The following is a 22,584-nucleotide window of genomic DNA, read 5'->3' as shown; positions in this document are numbered from 1 at the left end:
TTGAACCCAAGCAGTCTAGACTTCCAAACCCTCAGTTGTAATCTCTTATACATTCTACCTCTCTAGAAGCCCATTACGGCTGTAGGCCTCTCTGAGATGGTATTAGTGACGGCCAAGCAGGAAGAAATGTAGGACTATATACCAACTACAGCAGGCCTGGGTGAGAATTCTTTGGGGATGATTCCATTCACCTCCTCTAGAAGGGGTCTCATGCTGAAAGATCCAAGAGGAAGAAGTAAAGACTATCTCTAATTACCATTACAGGAGAAAATCAACCTAATTCCATATATCACATCTAATAACAGTTATAGGAGGATCACATACATTTTAAATAATAGGAAAGTCACTTCCAGAAGTGGGAATAACTTTCTAAGCAATATAAGTCACCAAGAAAAAAAAGAAGATTTAAGTTTGTTAAAATTTAAAACTTCTGAACATCTGGAAGACACCTTAATTAAATAGACCATTCATGCAAATTGATGAAAAATATTAAGAACCTAATAGATAAGTGAGCAAAGGATGGAAACAGAAAATTCATAAAAGAGGAACTACAACAAGCCAATATATATACAAGTAACAAACGATGCCAATTAAAATAACATAGAAGTGCCATTTTTTTGCCCAAGTTCCCTTGTTCCTCAAATATATGATACCTAACACTGGACAAGACATCGTGAAGCGGGCTTTCTCACACATTACTGGAGGAAGAATGTAGTTATGTGCAACAAATGTAGAAAACAATTGCTAACATTAATCAAGAGACATGAAATAGCCATTCTCTTTTAATTCAGTAATTCCAGTTGTGAGGCTCTATCAGAAGGAAGTAGTCAGCTCTTCATTGAAGCATTACTGTAATCACCAAAACTGAAAGCAATGGAAATTTCCAGTAACAAAGAAACACATTAAAGTAGCACACTTGATGTAATGTAATGCAGCCATGAGAATGACAATTATGAAAAGTGTGTAGCAAGATGGAAAAATATTTATTATGTAATGTTAAATTTTAAAGGCAGGAATCAAAAATTGCATATAGATTACAAATACAAATACAACTGTGTTAAAATACATAGGAAAAGCGCATTTTAGCGGAAAACAAAAATTATAGTGTGGTGAGATTACGGGTAATTTCATGACACTATTCCCTTAACTTCCTGTATTATATTATCTTTCCATAAGAGCTTAATTTTGTTGTAAATGAATTATAGGCTTATTATTAAAAAAAACTAACAATACAAATGTACGAAAGAAAAAGTCTCTGTCACATTGTGCAGTGAAAGACACTGCTTGCTGCGTATCACTTCATGCAACATAACATATAACATGTCATATCATATACTATGTATGTAATTTTTGTTCAGTTGGAATCATACCATGTCTACTACCTATAACTTTACCTATAACTGACAATCATCTCTTGCCTCAATTCATGCAAAAACCTCCTACATTGTCTCCTTGCTTCCACCCTTGCCCTCCTTCAGACTATTCTCAAAGTAGCCAAATGAACCAAGTAAAAAGCAAGTGTATTGTGTTTTTTTTTTCTTGACAGGGAAAGATTCGCCCTGAGCTAACATCTATTGCTGATCTGCCTCTGTTTTTCTTTTCCTCCCCAAATTATATAGTTGTATATTCTAGTTGTAGGTCCTTCTAGTTCTTCTATGTGAGCCACCACCATAGCATGGCTACTGACAGATGGGCGGTGTGGTTCCACACCTGGGGAACCGAACCCAGGCCCCAAAAGCAGTAAGACTGCCGAACTTTAACTACTAGGCTATCAGGGCTGTCTTACTGTATCTTTTTTTTTTTTTTTTTGAGGAAGATTAGCCCTGAGCTAACATCTGCCTCCAATCCTCTTTTTGCTGAGGAAGACTGGCCCTGAGCTAACATCTGTGACCATCTTTCTCTACTTTTTTATATGTGGGATGCCTACCACAGCCTGGCTTGCCAAGTGGTGCCATGTCCGCACCTGGGACCCGAACCGTGAACCCTGGGCCACCGAAGCAGAACGTATGCACTTAGCCACTGCTCCACTGGGCCGGCCCTCCTTACTGTATCTTTTTTAATGGTTGTGTAGTATTCTGCTGAATGAATAATACCATAATTTTTTAAACAATTCCCTATTACTGAAGGACATCTAGCAGTGAACATTCTTGTACATATATATTTGATCACCTGCATCTCTATTAGGAAAACTCCTAGGAAGAGATTTTACAAGTCAAAGAATATGAACATTTAAAATTTTGATAGATATTCCCAAACTGACCTCCAAAAAGATTGTACTAATTTACACTCCCAGCCAACAGTATTCTGGAGTTCCCCAAATGCTCATCAACACTGGATGTTATCAACTGGGTCAGCCTTTACTAATCTGATAAATGAGAAATGCTGCCTCACTTAAGTTTAATTTCCATTGACTTAATTACAAGTGAAATAAAACATCTTTTTATTTCTTTATCAAGCATGTGTTTTTCTGCAAGCTGCTTTTTCATATTCTCTGCCCATTTCATTACTGGCCTATTGGTATCTTTATTGACAGAATAGAGTTCTGTATGTTAAGGAAATTTACCTTCTATCTTATGAGCTGCAACTATTTTCCACATTTTTCTTTTGTAAATTTTTTTTACAGTGCCTTTGATAGTTCAGAAAGTTTTAATTTCTAAGGAGTAAAATTCACTATTTTCCTTTTTGGCTTCTGATTTTCATATTATGCTTAGACAGACCTTCTCCACTCCAAGATTATAAAAAATATTCACTCATGCTGTCATCTAGTACCTTTAATCATTGTATTTTTGATGCTTAATTTTATGACCAACTTGGAATTTCTTTTGGTGTAAACAGTAGAAGATTCAGCTCACCACTATCTACATGGCTCTTTGGCCAAGCTCATCACTTATTAAGCAGTTCATTTCCCCACCGATTTGAAATACTAGCTTTATACTACCAAATCCTCCTAAAGAGTTGGTCTATTTTTGAACTCCATTCTGTTCCATTGATCTGTATATTCCTGCACCAAGACAACATGTTTTAATTTTATAACTTTATACTACGTTTCAATATCTGAGAGTGCTCGACTTTCCCTAATTAATAATTGAAATTTTAAAATATAAAATAAAACACAATGACATATACCTCCTCACCTTCCCTCCAGGTGTGTCTACCACTCAGGGGTGTTTGTAAGAAAGCCCAGCTCTCCCAATGAGAAACTTTTAAAACTGATACTGCAGGAAGAATTAAAGTGGCTCCGCTCAGAAGCGACAGATCTGAGGAAAAGTCACTGAATTAGAGAACGGCGGAGTCAGCTCATTCTCTCCTAACTTGGCCCTTCCACTTCCCCTCGTAACCTTTGCCCGCCTGCCGTGCTTCCCAGTTCAGCCTCTAGGGGCCGCAGCCGGGCCCGTAAACGGGCGGACTAGGACCGGCCTCCAGAGGGGCTGCAGCCGTCGTGGCGTCACGTCCGGCCCGGGCGGAAGTCCTCCGCGGGCAGACCGGGAAGTACCTAAGACTGGGTGATGGCAGTCCTGGAGGCGTCGTTCCCTGACAGACCCGAGGCCACAGTGCCCCCACGGTAGACCGGACCAAGGTGGCGGGCTCCGGGTCCCGAGGTGAAGAGCGTCAGAGGCTGAACCGCGACCTTAGAAGGGAGCCTGGGAACCCCGACGGCCCCTATTGCAGCCCCTCCCTGACTCTGGGCTGTAAACTGCCTTTGCCGGGGCTGCCCCGGAAGCAGGTCCACCGGGTATCGTAGCGCTCCTAGAGGGAATGGCGCGGGCCGGGGTTTTCCCCTTTCACCACAGCAGCAAAGCAGGTGGTAGCCCCGGGCCGGGGGTTCAGGGGCGCCGATTCTCCCTAACGTTCTCCACCGCCGCAGGGATGGAGGGGTCTAAGACGTCCAGCAGCACCATGCAAGTGAGCTTCGTGTGCCAGCGCTGCAGCCAGCCCCTGAAACTGGACACGAGCTTCAAGATCCTGGACCGTGTCACCATCCAGGAGCTCACAGGTCAGCGAGACCCTTGGAGGGAGGTGGTCAAGATCGTGGAAAGTGGGCAGTTTTGGAGGTGTAGGTCTTAAGGTGCTGTCTGTGTAGTCCGTCACAGACTTGCTGTGTAAACCTAGGAAAGTCACTTGATCTCTCCAGCTCCCTGTTTTCTCATCAGGAGCATAAAGGAGTTCTGACATTGAGTGCTTCTGAGAGCTTTTTATAGCAAAGAAAGATCTTTAGTTTTCTGCTTCTGCTGTTTCAGATTAAAGGAATACATATATATATCTGTATATAAAATAATAAACAGCATTTGTTGAGGGCTTACCATATACCAAGCACAATACATGCATTACTTGATTTAGTCCCTGCAATACTATGGAGTAGTACCTTCATTATCATTTTATAGATCGGGAATTGAGGCTCAGAGAGGGTAAGTGACTTACCCAGTGGCCAACAGCCGGTAAATGGAGGAACAAAGTCCCAAAGTCCTAAGAAGTGAGATGAAGTTAGAAAAACAGAAAAGCCTGAATAGGCAGTTTAAATAAGCTCCTGGCTCTGGAGTCAGCCTGCTTGGATTTAAATCCTGGCTGTCATTTACTAGCTGAATGATTTGTTGCAAGTTACTTCACCTCTCTAAGCCCTGGTTTCTTGGTTCTTTATCTGTAAAATGTAAAAGGACCTCAAGGTAGTTGTAAGGATCAAATATGATGAAGAACATAAACACTTAGGAATATGCTGGGCAAATAGTACTCAATAAATGTTAGCTATTATTATTACTACCTGATTTCTCTTTTTTGAGGGGAACTCTCAAAATATTTTTAACTTTTTATTATGGAAAATTTGAAACATGCAGTCAAGAGAATAGCATAATGAACTCCCTTGTATCCATCACCCAGCTTCAACACTTCTGCCATTCTTTTGTTCTCTATACCTCCATTCACCTCCCATCTCCACTCAATTATTTTGTTTTTATTTCTTTTTTTAAAGGTAAATTGTCATGCATTGAAATGTACAAGTCTTAGCTATACACTTTTGACAAATGGATATACTCATGTAACTCAGATCGTTGTGATGTAGAAAGGTTTCATCTTCCCAGAAAGTTCCCTCATGTTCCTTCCCAGTTATTCTGGGGGAAAAGGGATGTTAATTTTTGTTATGGAGAACTTCATAGTATATAATGTACCTCCATTTACCCATCACCTAGCTTCGACAGTTATCAATGCTTATTTGATCATATTTCATCTACAGCCCCATCCATTCCCCTCCCACCTTGAATTATTTTGAAGGAAATCTCAAACATATAAATACCACAGATACTTTAGTATTTTTAAATAAGATGTCTTTTTAAAAACAGAATCACGATACCATTATACTGGAAAAAATTAACAATTCCATAATCTGATTCAATTATGGGTAAGGGGAAGAAGGGAAAGAAGACAAAAGATTCTTCTTTTGTGTAAATGGTATTTTAAGAAAACAAAGGTGGTGATGAGGATATTCATGATTCTTTTCCCATACTTTCATACATGCTCCTACTTTGATAAGACTCTTTCTGACTCAATATTTTCCTTGCCTGTAGCTCCTTTACTTGCCACAGCCCAGGTGAAACCAGGAGAGACTCAAGAGGAAGAGGCTAACTCAGGAGAGGTATGGAAACGCTGGAAAGCAAACTGGATTTCTGCAGGGTACTTGGTGCTTCTAGAGCCCTCGGACTTTTGGGTTCTCTGGTTAACAAGAGACATTCTACATGATCTGGCCACCGTGAATCATTGGAGGTACAGAAGTACACCCAAGGTCACCAGGTCACTGAATGAGGCATCCATTCAAAAATATGGAGAGAGGCTCTTCTTTATTTGAAGCAGAATTATAGGTGGGAGATGGAATGACCTATATGTCCGGGTCATCCCAAGGCATTCCTGGTTTACGTCTGTTATCCTAGCTAATTATTAGTATCTATTCCTCTACATCCTCAAAAGTATCTTGGTTTGGACAGTGAATTGTGTGGTTACCCTAGACAGGAAGGATTGTCAGTGTTAGAGAACATGTCATTTTTAAACTGTGATAACGTCAGCAATAATTTTCATTGCCAAAGATAGATGTCATAGGATTTTGACATATAAATTATATCAAAGTATTGAAAACATGTAAATTATTTACCTTGTTCTATGCTATGACAAACTTCATTGCAGTCTGATCTGGCTTTTTACTTGTGCCATGACTTAGGGTATTCTCTCCCCTACCCCTGACTGATAAGTATTGAGAAAATGCAGATTTATCTAGAATAGAGTGTAACATAGTTAGGAAATGCTGTTTCCCACAAAAAATCAAATGGGACTTGGGGTGTGTCTGTACCAGGGGTCCTTTCTTAGTGCACGTATCCAAGGTTTGGCTAGATAACACCCGTTTCTTAAGTCTCTGTGGTTTATCAAGTCATGTGGTTATCAATCAAGGATAAAGCCAAATATTTCTGGGCTGTTTGGGAAATAGACTCCACCTCTAAGCGGCCCAAGTTCTAATGCCCTCTTATTTTCTTCCCAGGAGCCATTTATTGAAACTTGCCAGGATGGTGTCTCTCGCAGATTCATCCCCCCAGCCAGGTGCCTACTCCTTCTCAGCCCCCTGTTACTTGCCAAAGGCCAGGAGAATTTTAATTGAACCCAGAGTTGAGACCTGCAGCCAGGTGATAGAGATGAATCGTCACCTAGCCTTTTGGCTCTTCCAGAAAAGATATATTCCCTTATACCGGGCCCATCACCTTCCACTATTGAGTTTTTTCTGTAGCCATTTGCGCAGTGGGAAGGGACAATAGCTCTCTTGATAAAGAATTGAGAAAAATTCAGGGAGTGATTGACTGATAAAAGAGATGGGCTCTTGAGAAGTTTTAAAATAGCAAATGTTGTTAGATATTCATGTTCTGAGTTATTGATGCATGTGAAGGTGGCTGGTGAGGGGTGTAATGTTAAAAAATGGTCTTTCCTGATTCTCCTTCCTTTTCTACTATAGACACACACATATCAATTTTTGATGCCCCCTCTCCCTCCTTAGTCCATCCAGGCCAACCTTCGTGCTGAGTGCCCTTGTGGAAGACTAGCATGGCCTTCCCTTGGGAGAGAGGTACCCTTGGGAGGTCAATCGGGCTAGGAATGGGTATGTGCCTTGAGGCCCCTCCAGCCGGTGCTTGAGAGTCTCTGCCACTGGCACTGCAGTAGGTAGAGAAGGCCTCTCTGCTCCCTCATGTGGCCCGTGGGCGGGGGGCTGTCTGCAGGATGATGTCTACAGAAAGTGCCAACAGCTTCACTCTGATTGGGGAGGCATCCGACGGAGGCACCATGGAGAACCTCAGCCGAAGACTGAAGGCGAGTCAGCCTCATTCCAGCATCAAGCAATGGCCCTGGCTGGTGGGGGCGTGGCTGGGTAGAAAGCATGGGGTAGGTCCTACCCTGACTCTCTTACACTTCCAGGTCACTGGGGACCTTTTTGACATCATGTCAGGCCAGACAGATGTGGATCACCCATTGTGTGAGGAATGCACAGATACTCTTTTAGACCAGCTGGACACTCAGCTCAACGTCACTGAAAATGAGTGTCAGAACTACAAGTGAGTGCCTCCAGAGCCAGGGCCCAGGAACTGAGCTCTGGGTCTTAGAGCTGTCACTGCTCTGAGACTGCTTGACCCTTACCCAGGAGCTAGGCTCCACCCAGGCAAACAGAATAACAGGTTCCCTCTGGTAAGTATACTCTGCCTGTGTCCTTGGCAGACGCTGTTTGGAGATCTTAGAGCAAATGAATGAGGATGACAGTGAACAGCTACAAATGGAGCTAGAAGAGCTGGCACTGGAGGAGGAGAGACTGATCCGGGAGCTGGAAGATGTGGAAAAGAACCGCAAGATAGTGGCAGAAAATCTCGAGAAGGTCCAGGCAGAGGCTGAGAGACTGGATCAGGAGGAAGCTCAGTGAGTGATCACCCTGTTCTCTCTGCCTGCCGTCAGGGCTCCAGGGGAGGAGATGACTTCCAGCTGAATTTGTCTGCTTAGTTTGTAAGCTGCAGTCAGCTGTCATTCAGCAGCATGTCTGCCCCAGATCCTGCATATTGTTTCCAGACCCTGTTCCTAGAGGTTTGTCGGGAGGGTTAGGTATGAAGGGTCAGCATGATTAAGTGAAAAAAGCATGTTGGTTAAATAGAGAGTGGAGAAGTCAGAGCTCTAGTCGCAGCTCTATCCTGTAGGGAACTGGGCTCACCTGGGTAAGTCAGCTGCTGAACTCAGCATTCTTTTCTGGAAAGATGAGCGTATTGGTCTACATTCATTCTTTCCCAGCTCAAAAATTTCATTGGTCCTCTTGACCTGAGAGAACCCTCTGTCTAATGGAAGAGATACCAGTGTCAACACTAACTGTTAAAGTTGAGGAGGTGAAGGACAAAGAAAAAAGTTAAGTTTTTCACAGAGTAGTGTAACAAGTTCCATTGGAAATGGTGTATACTAACTCTTTGAAGGATAGTAAGCATATGGAAGTGAAGTTAGAGAAGTCTAATTATTGCCAATTCAGGGAAGAAGTCTCTCTTAATCCACTCACCTCACTTCTGGAAAAGATCAGAAATTCAAGAAGTGTTTAGTCCTGGTTGGGAGAGCCCTGGTTTCTTCCATCTTTTGCATTTGGACAGCTTTGAGACATTTCTGTCCTTCCTAGGCAAAACAAATAGCACATGTGTGTTCCTTTGAGTGGGATCTAGGCCAAATATAAAAGATGCTATAACTAGATGTAACCCCAATCACTAGAATAAATTGTTAAGAGGGGTGGTGAGAGAAAAATTTTAGCACCCAAACTAACAGCCTTCAATGGCCACCTTGGCTGCCCACAGGTATCAGAGAGAATACAGTGAATTTAAACGACAACAGCTAGAACTGGATGATGAGCTGAAGAGTGTAGAAAACCAGATGCGTTATGCCCAGATGCAGCTGGACAAGCTGAAGAAAACCAATGTCTTTAATGCGACCTTCCACATCTGGTAATGAGGGCTGGAGGGTGAGGAGCATCTGGGAAGCACTGCATATCTGGACCTTAGCCGTTGACCACTAAGCCAGGGTGCTCACCTCCCTCAAAATAGGACTGTAGTCATCTTCACCCCATCCAGGTTTCTTTCATTCCTTGTGATGGGATAGGCACAATCAGGGGAGTGGAATTCGAGAGCTTGGTGAGACCCACTCTTCCAAGGAAAGGGAAAGCTCTGAGCCCTCCAGCCACATGAAAATATGGTCATCTGCCTGATTTCTCATCCCCCTGGGTCATTCATGTATTAATTTATTTGATTTTTTAATCCATTTAACTAGTATCTGTTGACCATCTAGTGTTTGGTAGGCACTATGCTAAGTACTAGGAGGGCAACAGCAAACAACGTGCACCCTGCCTTCTAGTTACCTATCATCTCGTGGAAGAGATGGATAATAACAGGCAATTGCAATACAGTGTGATAATGGTAAACCTGGGGTGCTGTGGGAATACATGAGGGCACTTTAGCCAATTTGGGAAGGCCACATGGAAAGTTTTCCCCATAGGAGGTTGACATTTAAGCTGAGACGTGAAAGTAGAAGTCTGCAGAGGATGGGGGTTGGTCCTGGCAGAGAGAACACCCTATGCAAAGAAATAGAGGAAAGCGGGAGTGGTGAATTCAGAGAACTGAAAGGAGCTGATTGTGCGTGGAGATTGAGTGTAAACGGGAGAGTAATGGGATGTGAAACTGGAGTTACCGATTCCTAAAGGATGTTGTAGGCCTTATTAATGGATTTGGACTTTATCTAAAAGGCAGTGGGAGCCACCGAAGCATTTTAGGGAGGGAAGTGACATAAATACATTTACATTTGTGAAAGATAGCTTTACCTGCAATGTGAGAAATGACTTGGGGGAAGTGGGCAGTATTGTTGGTAAGGAGACTTGTCAGCAGGCATCTAAACAGGAAAAGATAGAGTAGTGGCATTGAGTTTGGAGAGAAGTGGACAGATTTAAGAGACTTAGGAGGGAGAATCAACAGAGCTTGATGGTTTTTTGGGGGAAGGAGCTGAGAGAGACCATTCAAGGATGACACCCAGGTTTCTGCTTTGGCCTCTGAGCAGCAGAGGGAAATATGATGACTCACGTTTTAGCTGTGTATTTAAAGTACCAGGTAGAGCTAGGAAACATGAATCTGGAGATAAGGAGAGAGATTTATGCTAGGTTTTGGATGAGAGCAGGAAGTTTCAGAATTTGCTAAGTTTTAAATTCTCCTATATTTTTCTCTGCCATTCTGCTTTCTTCTGTAGGCACAGTGGACAATTTGGCACAATCAATAACTTCAGACTGGGTCGCCTCCCCAGTGTTCCTGTGGAATGGAATGAGATTAATGCTGCTTGGGGCCAGACTGTGTTGCTGCTCCACGCCCTGGCCAATAAGATGGGTCTGAAATTTCAGAGGTAAGAAATGCAGCTCTTTCTTGGAGTGTGATATGTCTTTGATATAATCTGTATCGCCAGCCTGTTACTGCTCTCCACTATGGCAGGAGCCCTTGCTCCCAACAGACTAGGAGTCGTCGTTTTTTTGTCTGTGGAGACCTCTCTGCTTCTGGTTTTCCCCTCACCACAGGGCTCTTTCCGCTGATTGAGCAGCCCTTGAGCTGCATGACCATAGCAGTCGTCCCCAACCTACCAGCTCCAGAAGCTTAGTGTTCCTCAAGCTACTTTTTTGTTTCTAAATCTAAACCAAAACATATGTTTGTCTATAAAAGGCCCCCAAACAATTATTTGTAATTGGTTCAGCAAACAAAATCTTTTAAACATGGAGCCTCTTTGGAGATGAAAGAGAGGAGTGGGAATAATAACAAAGCTTCTTGGGTAGGGTGAAGACTGGAAATCCTTAGGTTATAACAGCCCAATAATCATTTTAGGAGGAGTCCTGTATCCATCTCTGTCTGCATCTCCATTTTAGGTATCGACTTGTTCCCTATGGAAACCATTCATATCTGGAGTCTCTGACAGACAAATCTAAGGTACTCTAGGAAGCTCCATTTTCACTGGAATACAGAATTCTTGTACCTCCTAATGAAATGGTTTACCTTTGATAATGGCATTGTTCAGTTTCTTTTTTAGACTGAGATATTGTTTGAAGAGCCAGTGTCTTGTCTAGTTCAAGATTAGCTCTTTGAGGCCAGTTGAGAAAACTAGGTTTTTACTGTCTGTTGAGGAGGGATATGGGCAGGTCAGAGGAGAATATGTGCCCTAGGATGGGGAAGAAATCGCTGTGAGGTAAATGTTTAAAGCATTTCCTTTGATAGTAAAACAATTCTAGTGCACTGTTGTTTGCCCAGGGTTACTGTTTCCAGTGGAATACAGACAAACGTGACTTGAGAGATTGACAGGATGGGGAATAACCTCTGGTAGCCTATCTGGTGCCACACTCACAGCCAGTTCTCTCGTCTTGGGCAGGAGCTGCCGTTATACTGTTCTGGGGGGTTGCGATTTTTCTGGGACAACAAGTTTGACCATGCAATGGTGGCTTTCCTGGACTGTGTGCAACAGTTTAAAGAAGAGGTTGAGAAAGGCGAGACACGTTTTTGTCTTCCTTACAGGTCAGTATCCCCTAATGCTGCATGAACTAGAGTAGGACCAAATTGAGCAGAATTGAAGGGACAGTAAGAATGGAGGCAAAACATAGTATAAATGGTGGGAAAGCAAAAAATGGTGCAAAAGCACATGACACTGATGGACAAAGACTGAACTAATTGCAAGCAGGACAGACTGTGACCACCTGGTCCCTGGAGAAAAAGAATGTTGTCTTAGATGGTTTGGGGGATTTTCTTGGCACAGAGCTCAGGCCTGCTTTCCAACTTCAGGAAGGTTTTCCCCTTAAGCCCTCGGAAATATATAGGAATGTTTCCTTTGGTCAAATTTTGTAGAAGCCCGGTGATGGATGGAGACTTGAGTTCAAGAGAGTAAGGCTGAGCTGCTTCTATCACCCCAAAGAAAGTGTTTCTTTTCTTCTGCCTCCCTTCTCTCCCCATGGGTTCAAGGATGCCTAGGAAAACAGTGAGGAGTACTGTAACCCTCACTGACCCTCTGCTCCAGGCTTCTCATCTGTTTGGGTGTGTGTCCTGTCCCTGTACTTCTCAATGACAATGAGGCTCTTGTGACAGCCTTCTTGATTTTTGGCTTTCAAGCAAATCCAAAATACACTACCGTTCCTTGCCAAGAGTTCTTAAATAGATAAAATGACGTGAATGGTCCCATGATCAAGTCCCTGCCCATTTGCCTGAACTGACTTAACTCAGATCTGTTACTAATGAGCTCTGCTGTGTCCATTTGCAGGATGGATGTAGAGAAAGGTAAGATTGAAGACACAGGAGGCAGCGGCGGCTCCTATTCCATCAAAACCCAGTTTAACTCTGAGGAGCAGTGGACAAAAGCTCTCAAGTTCATGTTGACGAATCTTAAGTGGGGTCTTGCTTGGGTATCCTCACAGTTTTATAACAAATGACTTTCCTTTTTTGTTAGGGGATGTTTGCCTTAAAGGCTTTGAATTTTGTTTTGTTTGCAAAAAAACGTGTTTTAAATTAAATTCGGGTATTATTAAACAGGACATGTTTACAATACCAAAAAAGAAAACATCCACAAAAGCCACTTTATTTTAAAATATCATATGACAGATAGTTTCCAGAGCTACAACATGCCACGTATAGCTACTAGCCTTGGTCATAGTTTTGACTCTTAACCCTATGCCTTCCTTTTCCTCTCCCCCTGGAAACAACTAATTTAAGTTTGCTTTTGTTTTAACTGAGTTGAATTGAGATTGATGTGTTTTCACTGGATTTTATCTCTCTCAACTTCCTGAACTTAGAATATGAAATAGAAACTTTGTCTCCACTGAGACAACGAAATGCATGAGACACACAGTTGGATAACGTGAGAAAATGACATATAAGCTTTGGTCACCATGTGATGTGATCATAAGCTTGAAATTTAACACTTCTCTTCCCTCGGTTCTAGTACTGAATGCCTACTCTGCTCTGTATTAGAGATATGAAATGGTATTTAATACTGTTTGAGACATTATGGAGAGATTTAATTATTTGTAATAAAATATTTACTGCAGTCTGATAACTGCCCAGAGGTGCACTGTTCAGTTTTTCTTTAACTAAAATAGAGTACTTTATATTCTGGGAGAATTGAATTCAAGTGCAGGTATGTGGAAACATGTTTAGCGATAGGTTAGTTTTTGTTTTTGTTTTAAAAAAGACTGGTGAAAATAGAGAGCCCTATTTAGAGAGGAAGGCCTATTTGTATAGATCTCAATAACAGACGAGAGATGTTAAATTAACTTTTAAGGGGAAATAAAGGCTGCCTCCATAATGCTCAGTCAGGGTCACCCAGATGGTCTTGGTTTTTGAGCCCCTCATTAATACTAATCTTGAGGTCTCACCTCTCTATCAGTGAAATAAACGGTTGAAGAAAAGCCGTTAAATATCATGTTAAACAAAAATGAACCAACTTTACTAATACTCCTCCCAGCTCTTTGACCTTTTCAGTCTGCTACTACAAAAAGGACATTCTTGTCTACCTTAACTCTTTTCTGATGCAGGAAAATAAGCATGAATTTGAAATACAAAACACAGTTCAAAAGATACTTGGAACTTTTGTACCCTGAGTATGAAAGTAAATAAAGGGAGGGATGAGTGCATTGATGGAAGGCTGTTTACATTTGGCAGATTCAGCCTGCCTCATGAGTTGGAGGCAGCAGCAGCCCTCAGCGTTCTGGCTACCAGGTGGGGAGGAACAGGCTTCTGTTGCCCTGGAGTGTTGGCTCCCACGCTGTGAGTCAGGATTGCATAAGAGAACTCAGCAATGCTCTCCAAGGCAATGCCAGTGATGCTGTGCAAATGCCCTACAACCTTCAGAAATAGAGACAGATTTCTTATATTAAATAATCTCAAAATGTTTTCGTGCACAAACAGATACATTGCTTGGGCTGTTCTCTAAAGCCAAATGTAAGTTTTTTCATTTCTCTGAATTTAGAAGATTAAATCCGGATTCCAGTGTTTGCCAATGGCCAAATTACATTAAGATACCTTTGCCCTGATAGTGTTGGCATGGAAAAAAGGTTCTGCTAGAGATTTCACTCTGCTGGAGATAAGTTTTGTGAAAATGAGAGGGATATTTGGGCCTTGACATTTTCTCTATTTGGGAGGATATACTCATTGGACTTTAACATAGTAGTAGATTGTCATCATAAAGGAAAACGAAACTGAATTTGGGCCTCCATTTCCAATTTCATAAGTGGAAAACACTATTCAGTCCTACCCTAGTTTTTCGTCTCCCAAATCCTGCTCATTCATCCTACTCCTGGTTCTTGGCACTTATCTTTTTATAGGTTGTTTCTGTTTTCCTTTAACTGATGGGAGAAGGCTTTCTATTAAATGAATTCTGACCATGCTGGTCCTGCTCAGTGGTGCATACCTGGCTCCAACACTCATGGTTTTGGATGAAAGCACTTGCTGCAATGATTGCTACTGCCAACAGCATGAAGTCTTCCTTCACTGAAATAAACTTTTCCCTGAGTGATTAAAAGGGAATTATTTTGGAGCTGGAATGAAACTTGATCTTCCGAATCCTAGGGTCATGGAACTTCAGCTATGAGTTGTTTATGTTGATCCTCTTGCATTTTTTAGACATGGAAAGAAATGGGCAAGTAATAGCTAATTGACCCCCTTCCCAACTCAAATGGGATTAAAACATGAGCCTCATGTCTGAATGGTTTGTAGGCCTTTTGTCCCATCTGTCACCCTAACAAATATACGTGAGGCTTTTTACCAGTCTGACTTTACAGTAATCAAACACTTTTGTCCGAGTTGCAATCCTGTGACTGGCTTTTTTTCCTAAGTCACTATAAAAGCAATCTAATAATCTCAAATATAAACAACTGTAACGGAAGAACTAGGAAAGAAAGTATGTTAATTACTTGAAGTCATTTAGATTTAAAAGTAAAAGCCTTTAGGGTTTTGCTGATTGGGCTCAGTCATCTGCATTCAAGCAGTTAATTAGAACCCGTGCAGATTATCTGGACTGGAGGCCTTGCTAGGTTAATTACATTCCCCAGGTTCTTGTGGTGTGTTCCCAACTCCCTGTTTCTGGAAGGAGCCTACCCTAAGGAGCTGCCTTACCCTTGCAGCTGACTGGGTGTGGAGTTCTCAATTGAAGCTCTCAGCAGGTTCTCATATACGGGTTCATGTAGAAGATAGACTAGATCAAGTAGGGTCAGGCAGGTTGCATGCAGCTGTGTGGCTGGGACCAAACAGCCATTGTATCCTAGACAGAGAATGGGCATGGTAAAGAGCGTTATGTGGGTCTTCTCTGGTCATAATCTTGGTTGTCATGTGACATAAAGCTGTTGAACTGTTAATGTGCTTCCTGGTTGCTATGTTCTACTGTAAGAAACCTTTTTAGCTGGAGGTCAATTTTAAAGGACAAGGAGAGGTAGAGAAACCTCCATCTACAGTATCTATTCACTTAAAGTATATTTGTTCCCCTTATCTCATGCCGCTCTGTAAAGCCAACTCTTTGATCCTGCAATAAGAGAGTGCCTAGTGAGTATAAATAGCAGCCAGGTGCTGAGCCCTGAGTTTCTTTCCCTGATAAGTACCAGAGGGAACACTTTCGTCCATCATCCCAGGCTTCCTGCTGTTCCTCATTGGTGGGTTCTGCTCACTGCCCCCAAACCCCTGGGCACATTCTTATTGCCTTCTATGGAAGACTTCAATCCACGTTCCCTGACACACTTCATAAAGTACCTAAAACCTCCAGGAGCATCTCTACATATGCCAGGGGAGTAGGCAGATTGATTTGGAAGTTTAGGGACTTCAAAACATCAAGTTCTGACTCCAGCAGTTCTTCTTTAGTGTGTAGATACCCTAAAGCCTGGAGGAAATTCAGGACTGTAACGTTGCCGATTATCTGAGCAAAGAAAAAACCAAGTGAGAGGGAGAGAAGGATGTCAGAATAAAGGTCATACATCTTGGCATTGTATACAAAGCCCTTTCACAATCCAGCTCATGCCTTCATCTCGTCTTCTCTCTTGGTAATTCCCCCTTACACTCTACGCTTGTCATATAGAATTACTGCAGTTCCCAAACCCACCATGTTCTCCAAGCTGCTGTACATGCTGTTTCCTGTTTCTGGGTATCCCTTTCCTCCCCCTCCTCTCTCTGCTCTTTCCTTACCTCTGCTCCCTCTTCCCTTAGGATCCACCCATCTCTCACCTACCCACCCTTTCAAGAAGTCATTTTCTCTAAATAGACTTCCTTGACTCTCCAAGACTGAGAGGTACATTCATAGCCCTCTGAATTTACGCTAATCCAAGCCTGTCTCACATTATTTGCCTATCTCTTCTCCCATTAGATAAAAAATTCCTTGAGAGCACAGACAATATTCTTACTGTTGTAGCCATGACACCTAGTGCAGCATCTGGCCATAGAAGACAGTAAATATTTGTTGAATGAATGATATTTTACTATATAAGCATGGGGTAGTGATGTGGAAACATTTTACCTTTTATAAATGTAATAGTTTGCCTTTAATACAGATAGGTATGTTGGCAATTTAGACACCTTATGTAAACTGTCCTTGAGTCCAAGGGGAGGAAAGGTGACCTGTATGAATGATGGCATCTGTCCAGCAGTTATACTTTGGGAACAGAACTTCAGGCTATTTAATAACTACCTCTGTGTGACCGTGTGTGTGTGACCGTGTGTGTATGAGCTATGCTTAGGAAGCATAATTATGCTCTGGAATCTCCACATGAGTAGTATCACCTAGCCTAGGTTTTTCACAGTCACCTTGGGATGAGCTGGTTTCTTTCTAACCCTCAGGTGCCCATGAGTGACCCCAGCTCCTTACTTTGTAATGGAAGGAAAGTTTGCTTGCCAGCTGAACACATGACACAAGACGCAGGATAAACTTGTTGAAAAGTTGTTCTTTCAGAGCCCTCCAATTCTGAGGCTCTGTCTTATCTCTCAGCTGGATTGTGGCTTGCCTGCAAATATTCTCTGCCTGCTTGACCATAAACCTATAAAGAAGAGAAGGGGAGTGTAAACAATCCACAGTGCTTCAAACTATGCTGTGCCTTATCCTCTCCGGTATCAATCACTGCCTAAGAAATTAACATTTGCAGGTGATAGAAGGTGCAAAACCAGGCTTCATGGGAAGGGGCAACTAGTGGTTTTTTTGAAGGTTTGGGTACATTAGCCATTGTGAGGGTTAGTACTCACACAGACTGTGTCCTCAGGGCTTTACCTTTCTAGGATTTCTACAGCCTGGTAGCTCACAGATTTCTCCAGACACCATTGCTCAGACAGGAGAAAAACAAATTCTGCCAAAACAGGAAAGAATAGCCTAATTCACAAGATGCAACCAAAACCACTCTGAACTCTTGGCATTGTGTAAAAGTCTTGATGGGGCCAAGGGAAGAGGGTCAGGAGGTGAGATAGATGAGACTGAAACAACTCAAGCTGAGCTTAGTTCCCTATGCTGCCAATAGGCAGATCAGAGGTATGAAAAGGAGGCTGACTGAGTGCCAAAGACAAGGGCTTACCAAGCCCCCTCAGTGGCCCTTGAGCCTTCCTGTGGGTCTCAGCTGATAAAAGGGTTGGCCAGCTACACACAAACATACCAGCTGGTCTACTTGGCCTCTACATCATGCTGGGAACCCCAAGCTTCAAGGGAGACTCTTGGATGGATAAGAACCCTAACCCCTATATTCTGTTTTCAGTGGAATGTTGACAGGAACAGAAAGGTCCCTCCTGGAGCTTCAATATTCTTTATAACACTGTTTGTTTAGTACCCACCCTCTGGAGAACTCCCATTGCTTTACAAACATCATTCGCCTTACAGCTGGACACTATCTCTTCACCACCAGTTTATTGGGTAAGTCTCTGGTGGCCGAGCCTCTCCCCAGAAGCAAGTTTGTTACCGTGAATGGTTTGTTTTGAAGAAACATCCACTAAATTGGGGAACATAGCCAAACTTGCATGGGGTGGGGGTCATTGGGAAGGTGGGAAGGGCAAGATACCTTGGCAAGATTTTGGGCCGCCTCTGTTTCTCTTTGAAAGAACAGCCCCAGATAGTATTCTATTTAGTTTGCAATGTCATTAGAGGGTGGAAACAAGAGTAAATGTTAGTTCTCAACAAAGAAAGCTCCTACAGAACTAGGAACTTTTAGTACTGACCAGCAAAGAATTGCACATAGCCCAATTACCATATGTTTTCAGAGAAAATTTGACTTAGGAAAAAACAAAACTATAAAAGTCAAGCTAGCACAAGACACTTTAACAATCTACTTGACATGTTACACATAGATACATGTACAAAACCTCATCATTACAGAGACTAAAGCTCTGCTAGCAGTGACCAACACAGAAGAGAATCAGTTTAAGCAATTAAGCAAAATACCCTAGAACACATAATTGTCTATTACTAGCCAGTTCTTTTATTTGCTAGAGTTTAGGCCTTATTTCTTTGTTTTGTTTGTGTGTGTGTGTGTATTGTTTGCTTTTGTTTTGCTTTTTGTCTCAATTATCTGGGCAGTTTTTTCTATTTTCTATTTTAATTTGCCAAGAAAACTGAGCTAGGGTTAGGAGGAATGGATAAGGATTACACCTCTCCCTCACTGCTGGCTCCGCCTCCTGCACTTACAAACATACTCAGATCGACTATTAACTAAAAGACCCTCCCCTCCTATCCTCTTAAGCTAGGCCTGCATCTCACTAGTTCCCTTCAATGTTAAATTTCTTGAAAGCCTAGCTTATACCTGCAGGTTACACTTCATCATTCACTCCCTAACGTTCTGCAGTTTGATTTCTACTTTTCCCAACTTGCTGAAATGATTATCTGAAACGTCAGTAAATATGTCCAGATTTTTTAATGTCATGGCCCTTTTGCAGTCCTCATTCCTGTTGTTCATATCCCTGAAGCATCTGAAACTGCTGACCATCATCCTTCTTGAAACTCTCCTCTTGGCTTCCAAAGGTCTCTTGGTTCTGTTCCTGTCTCCCCAACCACTCCTTTTATTTCCTTCATGGTTCTTCCTATTCCAGTTCCTCGAACACAGAATGTTTCCCAAGGAGCTGTCCTTCACCTGCTTCTCTCTTCTCCCTCTAGGAGCTCAACCTCTGCCACAGTTTCAACAGAATCATTATGGAGATAACTCCCAAATCTCTATCTCTAATTCTGACCTCTCCTCTGACTGATTTTTTAAACAGCTCCTAGGGGCTGGCCTGGTGGCGCAGTGGTTAAGTGCACACACTCTGCTTCGGGGGCCTAGAGTTCATCTGTTTGGATCCCGGGTGCGGACATGGCACCACTTGTCAAGCCATGCTGTGGTAGGCGTCCCACACATAACGTAGAGGAGGATGGGCATGGATGTTAGCTCAGGGCCAGTCTTCCTCAGCAAAAAGAGGAGGGCTGGTGGCAGATGTTAGCTCAGGGCTAATCTTCCTCAAAAAAACCCAAAAAACAAACAAAAAAAGAAACAGCCTCTAGAAACCTTCCTCTAGATGTTCTACAAGCACCTGAAACTCAGTAGATCCAAAACCAAAGCTATGATCTTTCCCAAACAAAAGTCACATTTCCTCCTGTTTTCTTTGTTTAATGTATGTGTATGTTTCTCTTAATGGCACCACTATACACCCAGTCTCCTAGGCTTGACCCTTTGGCATAGTCATTTTTGCCTTCTTCACTTCTTAAATCCCTCCATTGCAGAAGCCTAGATTTTACCTCTGAAATGTTTTTAATCCATCCTCCCTTGTCATTCCCTCTGCCCTATCACCTAAACTACTAACAAAGACTCTACCGGCCTACCTACCTCCTGTCTCTCTCAACTCCAATCCATCCTTTACCTCAGAGCCAAAAAACTTTTTCTAAGGAAAAGTTTACGGTCATATCATTCCCATATTTAAAAAGCTTCAGCACCTTCTTGTTTTCCTACTAAGCCAAGTTCAAAGTTCCACATGGAATGTCTCCAGACTACCTTTCTGGTCTTAATTTCAACTACCTTTCCACAAGCTCTGGCCAACCTGGACTGCATCGTACTCGCCCTATTGTACTTCCCTATTCCCATGGCTTTAGTCCCGCTATCCCCTTTCAGTAGAAACACTCTCCCCCTTCTGCACCTTCTCCAACCAAAACGTCATCCTTCCTTGAAGGCCTGCCTCAAATGCCGTGATGCCTGGAGGACTCCTTGAATTCCTCCTACCCCCGCCTCACTCCATCACTCCTTTCAATCCAGATAAAAGCTTTCTCAGATAAAAGCTTGTTTGATCTGGTAGGTCACTTATCTAACCATGCTTGTACCTAGTCACTTGCAGTTTCGTCCTAATATCCTCCAAAGATTATACACGGTTTGAAAGCAGGAACTAGATCTCTGTGTCCTCTTTCCATCTCAGACAGTGTGGATACTCAGTACTCTACTCATGTTGAAATCAGGGGTAGGGTGCTGGTGTGTCTTGCTCGTCACTATCTCCCCAGCACCTGGCATAGAGGGACTAACACAACTTATTTGAATGAATAAAGTAAACCGAATGTCCAGGTCGGTGCCTCAGAGACAGAGGCCCCGGTCCCCGGTCTCCCACAGACCCGGCTCCCCGCCCTGCGTCCACACCCACGATCCGGGTCTCCCTGAAGCTGCCCAGCCGGCCAGCAGCGTCCCGCACGGCTTGCTCGTTCTGCTGGGCCAAGTGGAGCAGAGCGTCTTCAATCGTCTCAGTGGTCACAGCTCCAAACTGAAAGTCGCTGAGGGAGGCCAAGCTTGGCCGCACAGGTCTGTCCATTTTCAGAAGCCTTTTTGGGCACCCGGACGGCTCACTGGATCCATAAACCGTCCCGCTTAGCTTCTCTCCAGAATCTTCTGCCACACCCTGGGTTCCTCGTCCCCTTCTGTGTGCTTGTCCTCGCCTCACGTCTGAGGAAAACCCAAGTCCCACCACGGCCTCGAGCCCTTCACCGCCTTTTCCCGCCCCAACGGCCGCGGACCCCTCAGCCAATCAGAAAGCACGGCCGCTACCCGTCTCCCCCGCCCTTCCTAAGTGCCGAGAGCCGCGCTCTGTTTGTTAAAGAAACGCGAACTGCAACTCCCAGCGTCCCCTGCGGCGGCCAAGGACTGCTATTCCCAGCAAGCCTCGCGTCCTCGGACTGCGAGGGGCGGAGCGGCAACATGGCGGCGTCGGGATCTGGTGACCCTGTCGATGCTAAGAGTGGAGAGGCCCCTCCGGCTCAGCGCATCGACCCTACTCGGGAGAAGCTAACTCCCGCGCAACTGCAATTCATGCGGCAGGTGCAGCTCGCCCAGTGGCAGAAGACGCTGCCGCAGCGGCGGACCCGGAACATCGTGACCGGCCTGGGCATTGGGGCCCTGGTGTTAGCTATTTGTATCCGTCCCTGCTGTAGACTCAGGGAGAGCGCGTATGCGGGCACGGGAAGGGGAGCAGAAGCATGGAGGCGGGCGGTGTGGGGGTGATAGAAAGAGCCCGAGCTGTTAAAGTCTAACACAGAGCCAAGCGTTTAATGTACCTTACTTAATCTCCTTTTAAGGTGCTCTTTTAGTGTAATTTATTAATAAGAAGAGAGTCGGGGTCAGGGCTCAGAAGAGCAGAGGGCAGAAGATCGAATCAGTCATTTGGGAGGATGAGAGATTAACGAGGGTGGTGGAGCAAATCCAGGAAAAGGGAACGTGCATACATATTTTAAGTGGCTTCCTGAACCCACCCCCCCAGATGGTTACACCTTCTACTCGGTGTCCCAGGAGCGTTTCCTGGATGAGCTGGAGGATGAGGTCAAAGCTGCTCGAGCCCGGGCTCTGGAAAGGGCATCAGGACCCTGACCCGGATGGGCAGCGCGCGTCTCCAACCTGCTGGAGCCCCTTCACGTGATGGATATTGCCCCATCGCTCTGTAGAAATTGAAGCCTTCTCACAGCATTGCTTGGATGATGACAGCCCAAGAAGCCAGGGATTTATGCATTTGGCCGTCGTCAAGGGAACATTGCCCACTTCACACTCACTGTACGTGGCAACTGAAGCCTTCTTGTAGTTTGTTTCCCTGTTTGAGAGATATCTGACCTTAGCTTTTCCCAAGTTTTCTGACTTTATTGTTTATCCCCTTCACCTCCCAGGGGCTAGGAGGATGGAGGATAAGAGGTGGGCTGTTAATGGGGGGTAGGCATGGCAGCTTTTTGCAGTGTTGGAGCCTAAAGTGGGAAGAATGGGGTCAAGTTGAGAATAATAAACTGAGTCCTCTCTCTTGGAGTCAAATGAGTGTGTTGGGGCTGACACTTCATGCTGGAAAGCTCCATGAGCAGTAGCTGCAGCAATGGCATTGCCCCAGGCAGCTGTAAATGTTTAACTAGAATTACTTTTTCCATGAGATCTTTCCACCTGATTTAAGGGAGAGATCATGGTGGGTCACTGGACTGTTTGCAACTGAACCATGTCTTGAGGGAAGGAAGGTCATTCTTCTGTCCTCTACTCTCAAGAACAACACACTACTCCAACTTTACTACCTTTTCCCATCCCTAGAGAAAGAGGCAGATGACGGGTGAGAGACA

At 43.7% G+C, this 22,584-nt stretch overlaps 3 protein-coding genes across 3 annotated transcripts; 2 read left to right on the top strand and 1 right to left on the bottom strand.

The window, feature by feature from the left end:
• Window positions 1-3,440: 3,440 nt before the first annotated feature.
• BECN1 (beclin 1) lies at window positions 3,441-13,098 on the top strand. The gene is made up of 12 exons (XM_014833757.3): window positions 3,441-3,599; window positions 3,866-3,994; window positions 5,556-5,623; window positions 6,515-6,573; window positions 7,242-7,332; window positions 7,438-7,574; window positions 7,735-7,929; window positions 8,835-8,981; window positions 10,270-10,419; window positions 10,931-10,991; window positions 11,428-11,570; window positions 12,307-13,098. The coding sequence occupies exons 2-12, from the start codon at window positions 3,868-3,870 to the stop codon at window positions 12,473-12,475; spliced, it is 1,347 nt and encodes a 448-aa protein (XP_014689243.1). The 5' UTR covers window positions 3,441-3,599; window positions 3,866-3,867; the 3' UTR covers window positions 12,476-13,098.
• Window positions 13,099-13,243: 145 nt separating this feature from the next.
• Window positions 13,244-20,916, bottom strand: CNTD1 (cyclin N-terminal domain containing 1). The gene is made up of 7 exons (XM_014833760.3): window positions 20,645-20,916; window positions 17,284-17,359; window positions 16,888-17,056; window positions 15,783-15,945; window positions 15,156-15,300; window positions 14,452-14,548; window positions 13,244-13,886 (listed from the first exon to the last, which is right to left on the bottom strand). Exons 1-7 carry the CDS (start codon window positions 20,811-20,813, stop codon window positions 13,716-13,718), a joined length of 990 nt encoding a protein of 329 aa, XP_014689246.1. The 5' UTR covers window positions 20,814-20,916; the 3' UTR covers window positions 13,244-13,715.
• Window positions 20,917-21,114: 198 nt separating this feature from the next.
• COA3 (cytochrome c oxidase assembly factor 3) lies at window positions 21,115-22,291 on the top strand. Its single transcript, XM_014833761.3, has 2 exons — window positions 21,115-21,410; window positions 21,756-22,291. Exons 1-2 carry the CDS (start codon window positions 21,197-21,199, stop codon window positions 21,860-21,862), a joined length of 321 nt encoding a protein of 106 aa, XP_014689247.1. The 5' UTR covers window positions 21,115-21,196; the 3' UTR covers window positions 21,863-22,291.
• Window positions 22,292-22,584: the final 293 nt, after the last annotated feature.

The sequence above is a fragment of the Equus asinus genome, chromosome 13, assembly GCF_041296235.1.
Source record: "Equus asinus isolate D_3611 breed Donkey chromosome 13, EquAss-T2T_v2, whole genome shotgun sequence".
NCBI lineage: Eukaryota > Metazoa > Chordata > Mammalia > Perissodactyla > Equidae > Equus > Equus asinus.
The sequence above is the reverse complement of the archived record's forward strand: the minus strand, read 5'-3'. Positions and strand labels throughout refer to the sequence as shown.